This window comes from Onychomys torridus, chromosome 8 (genome assembly GCF_903995425.1).
Source record: "Onychomys torridus chromosome 8, mOncTor1.1, whole genome shotgun sequence".
Lineage (NCBI taxonomy): Eukaryota > Metazoa > Chordata > Mammalia > Rodentia > Cricetidae > Onychomys > Onychomys torridus.
The window spans coordinates 69,108,749-69,126,137 of NC_050450.1; the positions used below are offsets into that span (position 1 = coordinate 69,108,749).

A 17,389-nucleotide genomic window follows, 5' to 3' on the forward strand; every position below is an offset into this window, starting at 1 on the left:
TAGTCAGAATGGCAACATCCATGAAGCAGCTGTGTGGGGACTGTAAGTCAAGGTACTTTCTAGGGTAGAGCTAAGACATAGGGGAAACCACAAGGGGGCAAAGTCTGGACAAGGAGCTAGATGATGGTCTTGATACACTTTTTCAACTGTTCAAGCCTCTTACTGGAATCCTTTGCTTTAAAATGCCCTGCTTTCTACAAGTAGACCATTCCATTTCATCAGGAAATGTTGGAAGCCATGATCTAATTCACAGGCTGGCTCACAAACATCTCCCGCCCACAGTGTCATGATCCCAGTATACAACAGTCTGGGTGCTGAGTCTCAGAAGTTCAGTAATTGAGCATTAGATAAAGGGAGGGGAGATTTCCTGTTCCCTGTCCTCTTCTAGACTCAGATGAGCCAGCAATTGTAATTGTGCAAAGTTTTCCTTGGCCACTCTCCCTTGTCACAAGGACTAGCCTCCCCAAGAATAAACTAACTACATACAATACCGTGCACACCCCCTCACAATGGCATTTAGCACTCCATCCCAGATCTGTCTCCTCAGCACCACAAAGCAAACTCACTTCTCAGAAGTGAAAACTCTAGTCCCTCATTCCAGCGGAGGGCCACAGGGAGGCATGAAAGAGAGTAACCAGACTAGGCCAATGTACACTAGTGTGCCTAGGCTGCCTCAGAAGTATGTGATCCCAGAGAGGGTGTGTGGATGAATATCAATGTCTTGTTCTCCTTTTGGTTTTATGAAATATACTCTATATCCCAGGCTGGCCTACCCAGAGTGGCTTTGAACTCAGGGTTATCTTTCTGCCTCAGACTCTCTCAAGGGTTGGGATTATACATGCAAGTCACTGTGCCTGGTAGTATGTGACTTTCTAAGAGAATTTTTATCAATTCAACTTAATCTCTAATTTTCTCAACTTAAGAGAAAACTGAAAAGGTGCAGGCATTATGGGGGAAAGCAGCCTTGTGCAATGGAAGCTGGCTAACAGCATGGCCAGCCCATTCACACTGAGTAGGAAGAAACAGAAGAAAAGCCATTCAGGGAGGCTCAGGCAAGAAGGCAGCAGGAAAAACACTGTTTCCAATGAAAGACAGTTCTTTTCCACCAAAGGTCTGCTCAGCTTGTGCCTCTTGTAGAGAGTATGCCCAAGTCACTTCCGATCTCAAGTCTCAACCCTCCCTGGGCTGTAATGTATACATATGTACAGTAGCTCTTCATTATGTTGTCATCAGCTCTTTTAAAATATGTCTAGGGAGTACTTAGAATGATGAATTATCTGCACTGTTTACTTGGGCTCCATAGTTCATTTCACATTGATTCATTCATTAATACATCCTTTACTCCAATAAGCTATCTCTCAAAGAGTGACTTCCACAGGAAAGCCCTAGTAAAGTACTCAGGACAGGGCTCAGAAAGAATTCAAGTAGTCTCCAGCTTAAAGCTGGTGAGTACAAGAAAATCATATAGAATCCACAGTTACATAAGGAAATAGGTTTCAGGGTTGTTTTGTTTGTAAAGATTCTCTGCTTACAAGTTTATCACATGGCTATCAGTGTCTAGATCTGAGGACCAATGCTACCAACTCAGAGGAGAGCAGAGAACATGGCATGCAGAATCAAATGCGCACAAGTGCTTGCTGTGGGGAGTTTGGGACGGTTTTCAGGAAGTAAACAGAGGTACTCTTGCAGAAGCCACTGTTTCTGGTGGCTGTTACAGAATGAACTGAGCATGGCCAGGGAATGTTCAGTCCAAGGGGCTGGACCATGGGGTTAAGCATTCACTGAACACCTGCTATGTTCTGGCCACCTATTCAGACGCTATCATTTCATTTCACAATAGCCCATTATTCCCATAAGGAAGAGCTTAGAGGAACCAGGTAGAACATGGGACACATCTTGCTTTCTCTACAAGGCAACCAGAATTCTTCCCAGGACCTGTTTCATCCTTGCCTCCCAGATAAAACCAAAACAAATGACTCCTCCATTTTACTGGGGGAGGAAGAACACAGCTACTTAAGCACTCACGGGGCGGGGTGGGGAGGGAAGACACTATGAGGAGGAGAAGGGAAGAGTCAACATGAGTTGAGTGGGATTAAACTGAGCCCTGACCAGACCCTTTCCACACAGATGCTTTCATCCCAGTAACCCCAGAGGGTGATCGCTGTCCGCACACAATGACACTGAGGTCCAGAGAGCCTAAATCACAGTGCTAGCAGAAGGCAGACTGGGAATTGGGGCAGGCAGGCTTCAAGCCTGTGTGCTTTCCACTCGCCCTGCGGCAAGCATTTCCCTTCCCTTCTACCACACAAATGCCCCCAAACTAAAGTATGGAAAACATAGATCTCTTCAAGAGCCCCAACCAATAATTATAGAGCAGTTAGATGAAAGAAGCCTGTTTCCCCAGGAAATAAAACTGTCAAGTCTATCAAGGGATTTAAAAGACAATTAGAAGGAGGCTTACCCTCTCACTCCAACCTATGAATAGAGTTGACATTTTCAGTGATGTCAGTGGTTGTATACACAGGGGAAGCTACCATTAGGGCTGGAGCCACTGAAGACCACAGAAGTTCCCCTTCGCAATGGACTCGGCAGTGGCTGGGCAACAACACAGTGGCCCGATCCTGTCTTTAGGAAATTATCAGAAAATGGGGTTAGTGTTGGATCAGGGTTCTGTTTGCTGGGCTGGCTCAGACATTGGTGAGAACATCCGTGAGCTGCTAGCTCTCCACATAAGCCTAGCTCAGAACAGAGAAGTGCATGCAGATCCTTGTGCAAACGTGTCCATCTATAGCAAATGCACTGGTCCTGCTCAAAGTCAAGCAAATCTAAGAGTCCTTTCCAAAGCCTGTAGTGAAAGAAAGGAGTAGTGACTTCGGAGTGCTTGATTCTATCCACATCTGGCTCTATTTGGGAGCTAAACTCAGCAAAAGTCTACAGGGTCAAGAAATGACCCTGAATAAAAATAGTCTTGGAAGTCTGTCACAGAGGAGAGGAAACAAGGCGGTGGGGGTGATTCACTCCAAATGGCAGCTCCAAAACCCAAATTCCCATTTTTGTTCCAATCTGAAGCCAATGTGCAAAACAGGCACAGAGCAGCCTGTCCGTTTCCAAAAGCAGTTGCCAAAGAATTTTATATGGAAGCCAAAAAGATTTAGTGTCCCATTCACCTCTCCTCTAAATCTAAGGAGGGAGAGTTTGAACTGAAGCACTGAACCCATAGTGGGTTTACATTGTGTGAAGACCACCCAGGGTCTGGTAAGGAAGGGAAAACTTTGTTCATCAAAGTTTCCAATGACCCAGTGGCTTACTGGATGTGGGCAGAGTTCTACAGCAGCATGGGAGTTGCTAGCTGCTGTCTGCCTGTTTGTTCCGTAACTCCCCTCCTCCCCAGCCCACAATCAAGGATAACACTGAGAAGGTTATATGTCTTTTGTTCCTCTTTGTAGGGGAGGGTGGTATTGAAGATTGAACCTGGAGCCTCTGAGTTCTGGGCAAGAACTCTACTGAGCTACATCACTAGCTTTCTCTTTTCGTTTTGAGTATTAGTTTGTTAGAGAAAGAGAGGGGTGAGGGTTCCACATAGGCCAGGCTGGCATCAAACTCACTAGCCGACAATGGCTCTGAACTCCTGATCCTCCTGCCTCCACTTCCCAAATCCTGGGATTACAGGCATATGTTACTGTGCCCAACCACAGCCCTCTTTTTTCTTTGCAATTTGAGACAGTCTCCATAAATTTCAAGTCTGTCCTTGACCTCACTCTGCAGTTCATACAGACCTTGCTTATAATCCCCCTGCTTCAGTCTCCCAAGTAGCTGGGATTATAGGCCTGTAACACCAGGCTCTGACTGACATACACTTAGAATTGAGAGTTCTTCTGGCCACAAACCATTTATCCAACACTTGACTAGTTTAGTTGTGCTGAGCATACAGGTGCCAAGTCTGTGGCATGACAGGAAACAAAAAGCCTGTTTCTCAGTCACTCACACCTTCCCTGTCCTAATTTTATATCCACAATTTGTATTTTCTTAAAGATGGTTCTCCAACAGCACTGGGTTTCGAAGTACCAGAGGACTTGGGTCTACCTTTAGAAATGCTGTCTTTGACTGACTATGCCACAGATTAGCAAAAAAAGAGATATGCGGAAAACAACAGATGTGACAAGGTCTTTAACGGTTATGAACAAGTGTGCCCGTGCCCTAGGAGCACAGAGTATAATCACCTATGTCTTGTGGGATTGGGAAAGACTTCTTAGAACTGGTCTAGATGAGGAAGGAGGAGTGTGATAAGCAGGCAGGGAATGAGGGCGGCGATGAGGGAAGAGTAGTCCAGAGAGTATGAACAGCCTAGGCCAGAGGTTCTCAACTGGAGACAATTTTCCCCAGATGTAATTCTTGCATCTAGTAGGTAGATGTTGCTAGATACCCCTCAGGGCAGAGAAGAGCCCTCATAACAAAGCCTTACCCACTCACAATGTCAACAGCCTCATTGAAAAATCTGCTCTAAGCAAAGACATAATAGGCACAGGTTAAAAGAAAGAGGAACTGGTGTGTACCTCAGTGGTAGAGCACTTGCCTAGCATGCATGAGGCAATGGGTTCAACCCCCTGCCTGCACTACAAAATAAATACAGCTGAGTAGATGCTTTATCCTCAAGGTAGGAACAGCAGATGATAGTAGGGAGCCTACCACATTTCACCTCAACTGAGAAGCACACTTCCCCAGAGACAGTGTCCTCAGCTCAAGTCCACTCCTGAACAGCAGCCCACATTTTGCATTTCAGCAGACAGTTATGTGAGGGTGATGAGGACCAGCTAGGTGTTCCCTGCCATTCACCTAACAGTGCACTCAGAAAGGATCAGAAACTGGTGGGGATGCTGGAAAGACTCAGGAACATGAATAGGTCAAGCTAGAAGAGGAGGAAGCCAGGGCTCCTTGCCCCAAACAAGTGGCTACAAGGAGAGCAGAATGTGGCCTGAGTGTCAGGGGTGGGTCTCAAGTAGATTGTGTCTGATCGTTAAACAAGGAAGCCCTTGATAGGAATCTCACTCCTGGGCACAGACCCTTTAGAAACTGAGAAAGGTCTTTGCCCTAACCACCTCCACTGAAAAATTAAAGAGAAATAATAGAACAAGCCTCTTCCTCTCAGGAGACTTCTGGGAGGGAGAGAAGGGAGCCTCAAGACACTGGGAGATTTTGTTACAAGAGCAAGAAATACAATTGAATCTTCTTAGATACCCTAACTCACACTAACCGGCACCATCTCTTTAACATTACCCTGTCCACACACACACTCACCTACAATCATTTTTAGAGGGGGGTACTGAGGAGATAGCTCAGTCAGTAGAGTGTTGGTCTTACAATCAGGAAGTTCTGAGTTAAACCCTGAATGCAAGCAAAAATTCCAGGCAGATGTGGTGGCACTCGTAACCCCAGTGCTGGGAAGGCAATCACAGGTAGATCCTGGGGCTCTCTGGTTAGCTAGCCTAGCCTACTTAGTGAGCTCCAGGCTAGTGAGAGATCCTGTCTCAAAAAAACTTTTAAAGGTAGATAAAAGGAGTTGGCCTACATACATGCACACACGCACCCACAGGCAGTATTAATAAAGTAAAATTACAGTGATTAGAGTAAATGTTCAAAAATCAAGCTTTAGTCTCAAGAGAGGAAAAGCAGAAAACAATCCAATTCTTTTGTTGTTATTGTCTTTCCCTTTAGATGGTGCCAGGGATTAAACCCAGGGCCCATGATAGGTTGCACATCCTATGAATTAAACTTCAGACCTACACCACTAGCTCTGAAAAGACAATTCCAAACTGAAAATGATATTTTAAAAGTTTTTAAATTACTTATTTATTTGACTGATTATTGAGGCAGTCTTATTATGTAGTCCAAGCTGGTTTGAGCTCAAAATTCTCCTGACTTGGACTCCTAGGAGCCGGGATTGACAGGTGTACACTGCCACACCCAATGTCATAAAAGTTTCACTAAAAGTAACTGAAACATTCCTTTCTTCCTTAGCCACAATACAGAAACCACAAAGGAATGTACTGTGTGCCCAGCACAGTGATGGAAAATTTCCACTGTTGAGAAAATTAAAATCAAGTTTTGATGTCACAGACCTCTGAAGTAACTGCAGCCTTAGGTACTTAATATTGTACATTACAGACCCTAAAAAGGAAGGAAGCAGTCTGTGCAGAAGAGCCAGGCAGAAATCACAGGACCAGACATTCCAGAATAAGGAGCACAAACTGGAGCCCGTCTGAGGAAAGGCAGGAATAGTAGGAACCCTTCAGGAATTTCATTTGCATATCTGCATCCACCCCTCAATCAGACACCTCCCATTTCACCTGCTGACAGCCAAAATAATATACCTGATGGAACCCAAACCACCTGTGTTGAAAACTTTTTAACATCTCATCTTAGCATGTGGTCTGCCAAGGTGATTCCTGGTCATCTGTAAATAAAGTGAAGTGGAGAGTCAAAAGACACAGCAACAAATTCCAGGAACTCACAGCTAAATTCAGTCGGGGGGGGGGGGGGGTGTCAAGACGACAGGAAGTTTAAAACTATCAGAGAGGGTGGTTTTAAATCTAGGTTAGGATTTATAGCTATAAAAGAAGGTATGGTGCCACTCTTAGCTGTCACTATGTTTAAGCCTTCAGGGAATTAACACCTGAGCAATTGATGATCTGTGTAATGAGAATCATAGCCAACTCCCCGAGTTACATACATGCAAATGCTGGCTGTGGTGTCACACACCTGTAATCCCAGCACATGGAAGCAGAGGCAGGAGGATCATGAGTTTCAGGTCAGTCTTGGTGATGTAGTAAGACCCACCCACCCACACAAAGCAACAGAAGCAGCAAACACAATACAGGTATCTAAGCACCCTGGATTCTGACTGGCAGAGAAAAGGCAGACTGGAAATCTGAGCGTTAGCCAGGGATCCCACTAATGAGAGCTCATGATTCCTCCCCCAGCTCCCCAACACCAACTCCTCTGCAGACGGCACAGCTCATTCACTACCGTCTAAACACAGTCAGCCTTCATGCCACCCCCCCTCATGCCACTGTATCCACCTGGAATGTTCTCCACCCACAGGTCTACCTACATGAGCACTACTCATCCTCTGGGACTTAGCTCAACTTCTCTTCAGGGTGGTTCTGAGTTAACCCTTGGTGTTTCTCCTCTCTCAGAACAACGAAGTTTGTAGAATCACTTGGCAAATAGCCATCTTAGCTCAATGGAGCTTATCTCATTTTCTGTTTTCTAAATTAATAGCAATTGTCACCTTTCTCCCCGAGTTAACTGGCATCTGTTCCTTGGAGATAAGGGACAGATCACACTTAGTTCTTTGTATCCACCCATCTCATCCTCCCGTGTACCTTAAACAAAGTTCAATTATACCACTCTCTTCTATGCACACACAAGTCAGGTTCTCACTAAAGATCTAATAATTCAAACCTATGAAAGCTTGCAACCAATGAATGTGAAAGCCTTACGGGGGGAAGAAACATTCTAAATGTTGTCCTTTGATTTACTTAAAAAGAAAAAAGCCACAGGGCAAACTCAGTAGTAGAACACTTTTTTTTTTTTTTTTTTTTTTTGCCAGAGCTGAGGACCAAACCCAGGGCCTTGCACTTGCTAGGCAAGCGCTCTACCACTGAGCTAAATCCCCAACCCCAGCAGAACACTTTGACATGCAAAGGCCTAGGTTAGACACTCAGCACTGACAAAGTAGTAATGATGGTATGAATTTTTAAGAGCCACGACCATTTGACTATTGCAGAGGGATGGGCAGGTGTTTTTCTTTGCTGTGCCTTTTCTTTCCTGTTGAGGTGGGGGTGGTTGGTAAGACAGGATTTCACTATGTGCCCTATGCTAGACTTGAATTCGCAGGTTTCCTGCCTCAACCTCCTGAGTGCTGGCATTACAGGAGCAGGCTACCATATCTGGCAAAAGGAGAGTTTTAAAAACTAGTTTAACTTGGACTCTAAGCTTTCAACTTCAAACTCAGACAGTTCTGGCTACTGCCGTGCCATGTGTGCTGTACATATGCTGTATGGAAGTTAAAAGAAGACACTGTATTCAAGTGTTACTGTTGTGTCTTGTATGGAGCATGTACTTAGCAAATGTACTTGATGTCTGATAAACTGAAATGATTAGTAATCGACAGCAGCTTAATTCTAAAGAGACTTCTCAAAGCACATAGCTCCATCACAGGGGAAGGGCAGAATCTCAAATAGGTTGGGACAAGTTTAATTTGTGAAATTATTATTTTACATAACTCTTTCTCTATTTTATGTGCAACTTGAGAAAACTTTTAACAGTATTGCTAATAAGTATTTGCCAGGAAGTTGTCTTTGGATTTATATATATTAACTAATATAACCTCAAGATGACCCTATTCTTAAAAAATGATAAAGATACAGAGATGTTGAAGTAAGATATCCATAGACCATAGCAAGAAAGTAGACAAATGAAAAGCTGAATCACTGTCACTGACTCTGAACAACCATAGTACTGCTTATAGCTGTAATGATATCATTTTTGATTAAGATGGCATTTGAGGCCATTTATATAAAAGTTGGGCATCTAAACTTTGGCTTAAAATTAACATATAAAACACAATGTCACATGTTAGTAATTCCAGAACTCAGGAGACTGAAGAGGATTTCTTTAAGTTTGAGGCTACACATAGGGAGACTATTCATAAATAAAAATAAATAAATAAAATAAAAACAACCACCAGCCCCCCCCCCCAAACAAGTGCAACATGCTATCATAGTGCTTTGGATACAAATCTGTAGTTGGCTTTCTGTAACTGCTGGTTCTATAGTCTCAATCAACATGCTATCATAGTGCTTTGGATACAAATCTGTAGTTGGCTTTCTGTAACTGCTAGTTCTATAGTCTCAATCAAGTGAGAACTGAAACGATTTGGAAAAACATTATATCACTCTATCATTGCTAACAGAGTTATCTTTTTCTTGTCATTATCCCCTGATAATATAATATATTATAATATAATACATGACAACTATTTACATAGCATTATGGTGTATTTGGTATTCTAAGTAACTTAGATATGATTTTAAAAACGTAGGAGGGGCTAGAGATGTAGCTCAGTGGTAGAGCACTTGCCTAGTGCATACAAGGCCCCAAGTTCAGTCCCTGGGACTGCAAAAAAGAAGAAAATACAGGAAGATATGTGTAATACAGGCTATGCAAATAAGACTCCCTTATCCAAACTTCATTTTATGCAGCCTCAGCTATACGCTATCAATGAAGGTGAATATGACATAAAACCATCTTTTGAATGAGAAACTCGACCTAATTTTTATTACAGTATAGTGTTGTGTGTGTACATATATGTGTATATACATGTGTATATATATATGTATGTATGTATGTATATATATATATATATATATATATATAGAGAGAGAGAGAGAGAGAGAGAGAGTTCTGTTTTATATCAGTAATTTTTCACTTGTGTCAAATTTATAAAGTTGACCATAGGTATGAAGTTATAGGGAAAACATAGTATATAGGGTTTATCCACTAGGGGGTTTCTTGTACTATATGTCCCACAGACACAAAGGGGCTACTACTACTACACTAAGGACTCAGGCATCCTTTAACTATAATTTTTAATGCAGTCTTGATAAATTGCACAGACTGACCTCAAACTCACATTCTCCAGCATCACCCTCTCAGGTAGCTGGGATTATTGGTGAGCATCCTCAGATTTTAGAATCCACAGGGACTCTCGGAATGGACTTTCTGAGAACGTATGTAACACTCTACTTAGGAATACACCGTGTATCTTTGAGACTACCACCCTAGGAGCTCAGAGAGCTCTAGAATGGAAACACCGAAAACTCCTGGAGGTCCTTGTTACTTTATAATTAAGAAACGGAGGCCCACCGACAAGGCCAGTTTATGGTAGGCAGGTGCAGCATTCAGGCAGGTGCTCCCGCTTCACACTCTTGCTCCAGACACTAGGGAGCCTGGTACAGAACAGATGAGGGCGGGTGGTGCAGCCCTGTTTGTTGATAGAGGACTTGCTTAATGTACTAAGCTCCAGGTTTGATTCCCAGCACTACACAAATCAGGTGTGGTAGTGCACACCTGTGCTCCCAGTATACAGGAAGTGGAGGTAGGAGGATCAAAAGTTCAAGGTCACCCTGAACTATATAGCAGAACAGATGAAACTATCTGTTTTGTGGTTCAAAGAGTGATCCAGGTTTTTTAAATTGTAAAACTAAGGTTGATGGTGAAAACTGAGGTTAACCATCCAAACCTAATTATGATTTTCAGGTTTTAAGTTTAAGGAGTGATATTTGGCTATAAACGTTACAGCAACAGACAAAGCAAACTTCTGAGAACGAATGAACACACACACACACACACACACACACACACACACTTTAAGCTATTTAGAAACTCGGTTTCACTTTTTTTTTTTTAAGTCAAACTGCTTTAATACTCAGCTTACATATTACTCTATCAAAACTGAAAGAATCACATATAGAATCTTTCTAAAATAAGTTCCTTTTAGAAGCCCATTTTGGGGCATTGAGTTGTGACTAAATTCTCAAGGATGTCAGTAACACAAGGGCTCCATCCATAACTCCTTGAAAAAACTGAAACCATGGACGCCTTGTCAAATTCAGACAGTTTATCTTGGCACTGGCAAGTACAGCAGTCTCTTCGATGTCTGGAAACGTGTCTAATTACGTCGAACGAGTAACTAAAAAATAGCCCGTGTCCCGGAACAGACAGCTCAGGGTTCACTCCATAGCATCCTGAATGGCAGGATGGAACCACGCCAGGGGAAAAGGGGGTGGGGGGAGAAGGAAAGAAAAGAAAACCAAGCGTGAAAGCGGGAAGAAACGCCAGCCTCTTTTAAAACAGTCCTCCCGTTTTCCCAGGACCGCCAGGGCCACCACCACTCCGCTCCTGCAAGTTTTCCTTTTTCTTTTATTTTTGTTCCATTAAGTCATCAGGTCCCGCCCTCATCACTTACCTGGAGCAGGGCAGGCTGGTGCTGCCCCAAGCGACCTCAAGCTCACCATGCCTCCATCGCCCCCAATCCGGACACCACTCAGGGACCACCCCAGACCCCTAAAAGTGCAGCCCTACACCTCATCACACCCTGGAGTCCCAAGGCCGCACCACGGAGGGGTCCTCTCTCGGGGAGGCGTGACCACCCCGCACCGCGGACCCCCTGTCACCCCGGCGCACTCGTTCGCGGGAGCCGCTCGCCCCTGTGCACCCCGAACCCCCGAGGCCCCTCAGCAGCGCCCCCTCTCGGGAAACCCCAGCATGGCAGCCGCGACGCGCTCACCTGAGCCTAAGGTTGGCCATGAACTCGGGCATGGAGACGGTGTCCATCAGCACGAAGTCCGCCTTGCCGAATTCCAGGCTCTCCTGCTCCGCCATGGCGCCGGCTCAGGTGGGCGCGCTCGGGCCGGGGCGGGGGCGCGGGGCACGCTCGGGAGGGGTCGGGCCGGAGAGAGGTGGCCGCGGGTCCTCAGCGCTCGGGGGCCGGCGCGGCTCTGGACGGGCGAGGCCGGCGGCTTCCGCTCCTCCCGCGGTGACTGCGGGGTGTGTGGGGGCCGTGGTGGCGAGACGGAGACGGCGGCGGCTGGTCCCGCCTCTAGCCTGGGTCCGGCTGGGCCCCGCCCCGCCCTGGCCGCCCGGGCTCCGCCCCTCTGAGGAGCCCGCCCAGCCGCGGCCCAGCCGCCTCCTCACCTGGGCGTCGCGCACGCGCGGGGCGGGGACGCGCTCCGGGCCAGCCGCGGCGGCTGAGCGGCAGCGCCCCCTAGAGACAGGCACGGGCATCTCTCGTGAAGGGGTGCTGTGTGCGGCTGACTCGGGGTGGCAGAGGCCTTGCTGCTGCCTTCTTCAACCCCTTGCCCAGGAGATAGCAACAAAGTTACAAACATAACTTGCGCGGCTTTGGCGCGAACTGTGATTCTGCCACACTGAATGGCTGAATGGAGGTGGTGATAGTCGCGGTCACTTCCAGGTCACCAAAATGCTCACAGCTATTCTAAGCATTTTAGCAAACTTAAGTAACTTGTCACACTGCTGGGAAGTGGAGAAGCTGCGACTTCATGGAGATTATTTGATTTATGAACCCCCCCGCATTTCTCCTTTATGGTTTACTCTTCCTCCATTTGCAATGGTCCTTTTTATTTTTCCTTCCACTCAGTGGAACATGCCGTCAGACTTTACCTTGTACTATTAAGTTTTTAATACATGTATGAATCATCTCCTCAGGATGATTGCAGGCTTCTAGCACAGAAGACCACTTCCTAAACTTTTTGATACACCACCCCCCCTACTACCCTACACCATCCAAGTAGCTATTGTACGGGGGTTGTATTGTAATACAACCATGAAATTAGTTCCATGGGTTGTAATGTATTGTATGTGATCTCCAACTTAAAGACACGCTGGGAGATCTTAAAATGTTTCTTTTTTCCAAACATAGACTGTATTTTCCTGATGGAAATACATTGTAAGGGACATTGTCCAGCACCTGCACCTCTCCAGGCCTGTGTCTCTGTTGGGACCATCTTCAGTGCAGAATCTATTAGGAAATCTAGAGGCCTCCAGGACCTGGCTGGGCTTCAGCTCTGTGGCTGAATTTGAGATGCGTAAATTAGACTGAAGAACCTTGGCATGTTTCAGCTGCCAACAACCCACACTTGCCAAGAGAGGGGATGGTGCCTTGATCATTTTCATGGAGCGCCTTTGCTGTCAGAAATCCACCCCGGTCCCTGGCACAGCAGAGCTAGCTGGGCTGCGCTGTAGCTACCGTGTGTAGCTTGCTTTCTTCACGATATGTTTGGATCTCATGCTTCTTTGTAGAGGAAGAACTCTGGGATAGATACTTCCAAGGTAGGACTGTCCTATGCATGGGTTATTTGTGAGAGTGGACCAGTGGCTAAGGAGACAATTATATAGAGTGATTCTGCATTCCTACAGTGTTCATATCACTGTACTTCAATGTAAGCAGGACTGAATTTGTAAAGGGAAAGAAACAGATCTCAAAGTCTGGGCCCTAGGAAACAGATCCCAAGTCCTATCAGTAAGTGGATATATATGTATACTTTGTACGTGTGTGTGTGTGTGTGTGTGTGTGTGTGTGTGTTCCCTGAGTCTGGGGTTATTGAAGATCAGGGTAAAACACTAGGCACTAGGAAAAGAGACACAAAAACCTGCATAGTACATGAACATGCAGGGAATGGAGCTAGAGCAGGGTGCTATGCGTTATCCAAATGGCTAGAACTTTATTATAGTCCTCATCATGAACAGGAGCCTCAAGTCTAAAATGTTTGTACAATCTGTGCAAAGATTTTCTGTAAGCTCCTGTAGACGTCCAGCTTAGTGTAAAGTCAGGCATTGAGACCAAGGAGACTTTTCTGATGAACTCAGAGCTATTGAATGAGGCTCACTGTCAACTAACTTAAATCAGCTTTGAGATTCTGATGTAGATTTTTTATGTAGTTAAGTTGTACAATATAAAGAGAATTCTGATTCACATGTTCAGAGGTAATTTGTTACTTGTACAGATTTATAGCTGGCCTTCCAATGCCCAGCTGCGTCCTTATTGATCAAGGATCACACAAAGCAGAAATGTCACAGAATACATATCAAGGACTATATTCATGCTTGCCAAACTAGAGCAGTTTAGCTCACTGTGAATTTCTTTCATGATAAAATGAGAATAGAAATGCATTTGGATATGTATGTTTCATTATGGTTTAAGATGTACTAAAAAATAAAAATAAGAGTTTAAATCACCAATAGTGACATGCAGTGACATTATGAACTTTCTGATTGGATCACATGAAAAAGACACACTATCACTTACCTGCTAGAAATACATATGCTGAATTTGGCTGGGAAGAAGCATGAAACAAACCCAGAGCAAGGAGCATCTTGCAAAACAGTTGGTCAGCATCCATCAAAAATACTAACAGCGTGAAAGACAAAGATGCCAACACATTGGTCCAGATTAGTTTGTAGCTGTTTTTTTTTTTCTCTTTGACTCTTTAGGGGTCCACCACCCAGCTCCCAATTTAATACACAGAGACTTATTCTTATTTAGAATGCCCAGACTTAGCTTGGCTTGTTTCTAGACAGCTTTTTTTTTTTAAACTTAAATTATCCCATCTACCTTTTACCTCTGGGCTTTTACCTATCTCTATTTCTGTATATCTTTTTTTTTCCTTCTTATTCCATGTCTGTCTGTGTGGCAGGTCCCTGGCATCCTCCTCTTCTCCTTTTCTCACTCTTCCCTTCTGCTGCTTCTCTCTTCTCTTTATTTTCTCTGCCGACACCCCTGCCTAGCTATTCAGCTCTTTATTAGACCAATCAGGTGTTTTAGATAGGCAAAGTAACATGACTTCACAGAGTTAAACAAATTCAACATAAAAGAATGCAACATGCCAGGCAGTGGTGGTGCATACCTTTAATCCCAGCACTTGGGAGGCAGAGCCAGGTGGTTCTCTGTGAGTTCGAGGCCAGCCTGGTCTACCAAGTGAGTTTCAGGAAAGGCACAAAGCTACACAGAGAAACCCTGTCTCGAAAACAAAAACAAAAACAAAACAAACAAACAAACAAAGAATGCAACACATTTTTGCATCATTAAACAAATACTCTACAGTATAAATGATGTAACACATCTTAAAATAACATTCCACAACAACAGTTGACTAAAGAGACATTACAGCTGAAGGCAATGCATGATCCTTAAGCCAGGAGAAGGTAAGGAAGCTGTTGGGGGAAAGGATGCAATGGACTATGTTAGACAGTGTCAATGTTAGTATTCCTAAATTCAAGTATTGCGCTTGTTCTGAACAGACATCTGTTAAAGTCTTTACTAATAAAAGACATAGTGTCTCAAACTGCTTGGTAAAAACAGTTTACAGAACGCCAGCTTTGGGTCAGTGTGAACACAGTGTGCAGACCTGGTCAGGCTTTCTGTAAAAACAAGGCACAAGGCAGGGGCTGCTGGGTTATCAGTGAAAATCAAGTCTGGGTGGTCTGCTTTGAGTGTTTGCTCTCTTCCAGGTTTCCTAACATGTTTCTGGTCTGAGCCACCCTCCTTTTATCTCCTTCTTCCAGGGCTCTGCATCCCAGCAAGACATTTTTTTTTTTTTTTTTCAGCATGAGTCTAACAAAACAGAAACAAGAAAAAAAAAAAAAAGCCATGAAGAATATTTAAAGGACATTTTATAGTTATTTTATGAGCTTGAGTTATTATAGAGATGAAATAGTAAGGAACAGTAAGGCAAATTTACAGTGCAAAGTAATTTCATGATGTATTTGTAGACATACAGAGATCATTTGGGTTCTGTTGCAGAAAGTATTTCAAACACACTGCCTTCCTTTTAATGAGTAAGCCAGGATTTGACCTCAAAATGATACATCAAAAGCAGCATGTGGACTCTCTGTGGTTTTGCTTATTTGTTTTGATGTTTGGAAACAGAGTCTCACTGTGTAGCTGAGGCTAGCCTTGAACTCAGACTTGTAGCAATTCTCCCAAGTGCTGGGATGATAGGCCTAGGCCACTGTGCTAGTTAGTGGTTTTGTTTTGTTTTGTTTTTTGTTTTTTGTCAACTTGACAGAAACTAGGGTCCTCTGAGAAAAGAAACCTCAATTGAGAAAATGCGTCATCAGTCTGCCCTGTAGGCAAGCCGGTGGGGTAATTTCTTGACTAATGACTAGAGTGGGAGAGCCCAGCTCACTGAGGGTAGTGCCACCGCTGGGCAGGTAGTCCTGGGTTGTATAAGAGAGCAGTCTGGGCAGGCCACAGGGAGCATGCTGGTAAATCCCCTTCCCACATCCTCATCCCCTGGTCTCTGCATAAGTTCCTGCCTCAAGTTCCTGCCCTCCCTTCCCTTTAGGGCAGACTCTAAATTATGAGGTGAAATAAACCCTTTCTCCTTCAAGTTGCTAGTGATCATGGTGCTTTATCACAGCCATAGAAAGTAAAGGAAGACAGCCATCGCACCCAGCTTCCTCTGTAGTTTCTGAAGCCTAAATTTTAGAGGTAAAAATCCATCCCGTACTGGCTAGTCTTACGTCAATTTGACACAAACTAGAGTTAACTGAAAGGAGAGGACCTCAATGAGAAAATGCCTCCGTAAGATCTGGCTGTAGGGCATTTCCTTAATTAGGGATTGATGTAGGGGAGGGCACCATTGTGCGTGGTACCATCCCTGGACTGGGTAGTTCTGGGTTCTATAAGAAAGCAGCCTGAGCAAGCCATGATGAGCAAGCCATGATGAGCAAGCTATGATGAGCAAGCAGCACTCCTCCATGACCTCTGCATCAGCTCCTGCCTCCAGGTTCCTGCCCTGCTTGAGTTTCTGCCTTCAGAGCCTTTGAAGATGACACATTATATGGACCTGTGAGTGAAATTAACCCTTTCCTTCCAAGTTGCTTTCAGTCATGGTGTTTCATCACAGCAATAGAAACCCTGACTAAGACACTCCTTCTTTGATGACGTTGATGAATTTTTTTCTTCCACTAGACCCTTTCTCCCCCTGCAGCCTCCACATCTTGATACTCCATGGGAGCAAAGAAAAATGAAATGTAGGGGTCACTGCTGTAAGTCCCCTTGAAAGTCAAAAAAGGACTTTAAAATGAAAACGGGCATGGGGGTGCACGTTTTTTATGTGTGGTGGTCTGAATGAAAATGGCCTCCACAGGCCCACAGGGAGGGGCGCTATTAGGAGGTGTGGCCTTGTTGGAGGAAGTGTGTTCCTGAGGGTGGGCTTTGAGGTTTCAGAAACTCAGCCAGGCTCAGTGTCATTCTCTCTTCCTGCTGCCTGCCAATGCTGATGTAGAACCCCCTGCTCTCTCTCCAGCACCAAGTCTGCCTGCATACTGCCATGATTCCCACCATGATGATAATGGACTAGACCTCTGAACTGTAAGACAGCTCCAATTTAATGTTTTCCTTTTTAAGAGTTGTCATGGTCATGGTGTCTCTTCACAGCAATAGAACCCTAAGACATCATGCTTTACTAAAAACTTGTAGACTTTGTTTACTGAAGTGACTGTGTAAAACACATACACGAAATGGTTTTCTGGGCAGACTGCCTCCTCTCTTCTGACCCTAGAGGTGATCTCTTTGTGGACTCCAAATTAGGAAGGCTTGTGCTAAGGGGAAGTTCACACTAAGAGTCCTCATCACTGGAAAAGGAAGAAAAGTGTAGGGAAATTACCATCAGGATCATGTGAGTCACCAAACAGGGACTGTCCCAACAACTTACCCGCACAGATTTCAGGCCACAGGCAAGACAAAGTCACATAAAGGATGTGGACATAGCCTGGAATTGCCTGTAGAACTGTTTCTGCTTGT

The 17,389-nt window shown here is 44.6% G+C and overlaps 1 protein-coding gene across 3 annotated transcripts in view; it reads right to left on the reverse strand.

The window, feature by feature from the left end:
• Nucleotides 1-11,665, reverse strand: part of Myo1d (myosin ID) — a 298,063-nt gene extending 286,398 nt beyond the window's left edge. For all 3 annotated transcript variants that reach the window (XR_004945597.1, XM_036194795.1, XM_036194793.1), the window contains exon 1: nt 11,351-11,665. Coding sequence is in view for 2 of the 3 variants with exons in the window: in XM_036194795.1 (XP_036050688.1) it covers nt 11,351-11,445 (95 nt within the window). In the remaining variant the exon portion in view is untranslated. The remainder of the gene's footprint in view (nt 1-11,350) is intronic.
• Between the last annotated feature and the right edge of the window lie 5,724 nt (nt 11,666-17,389).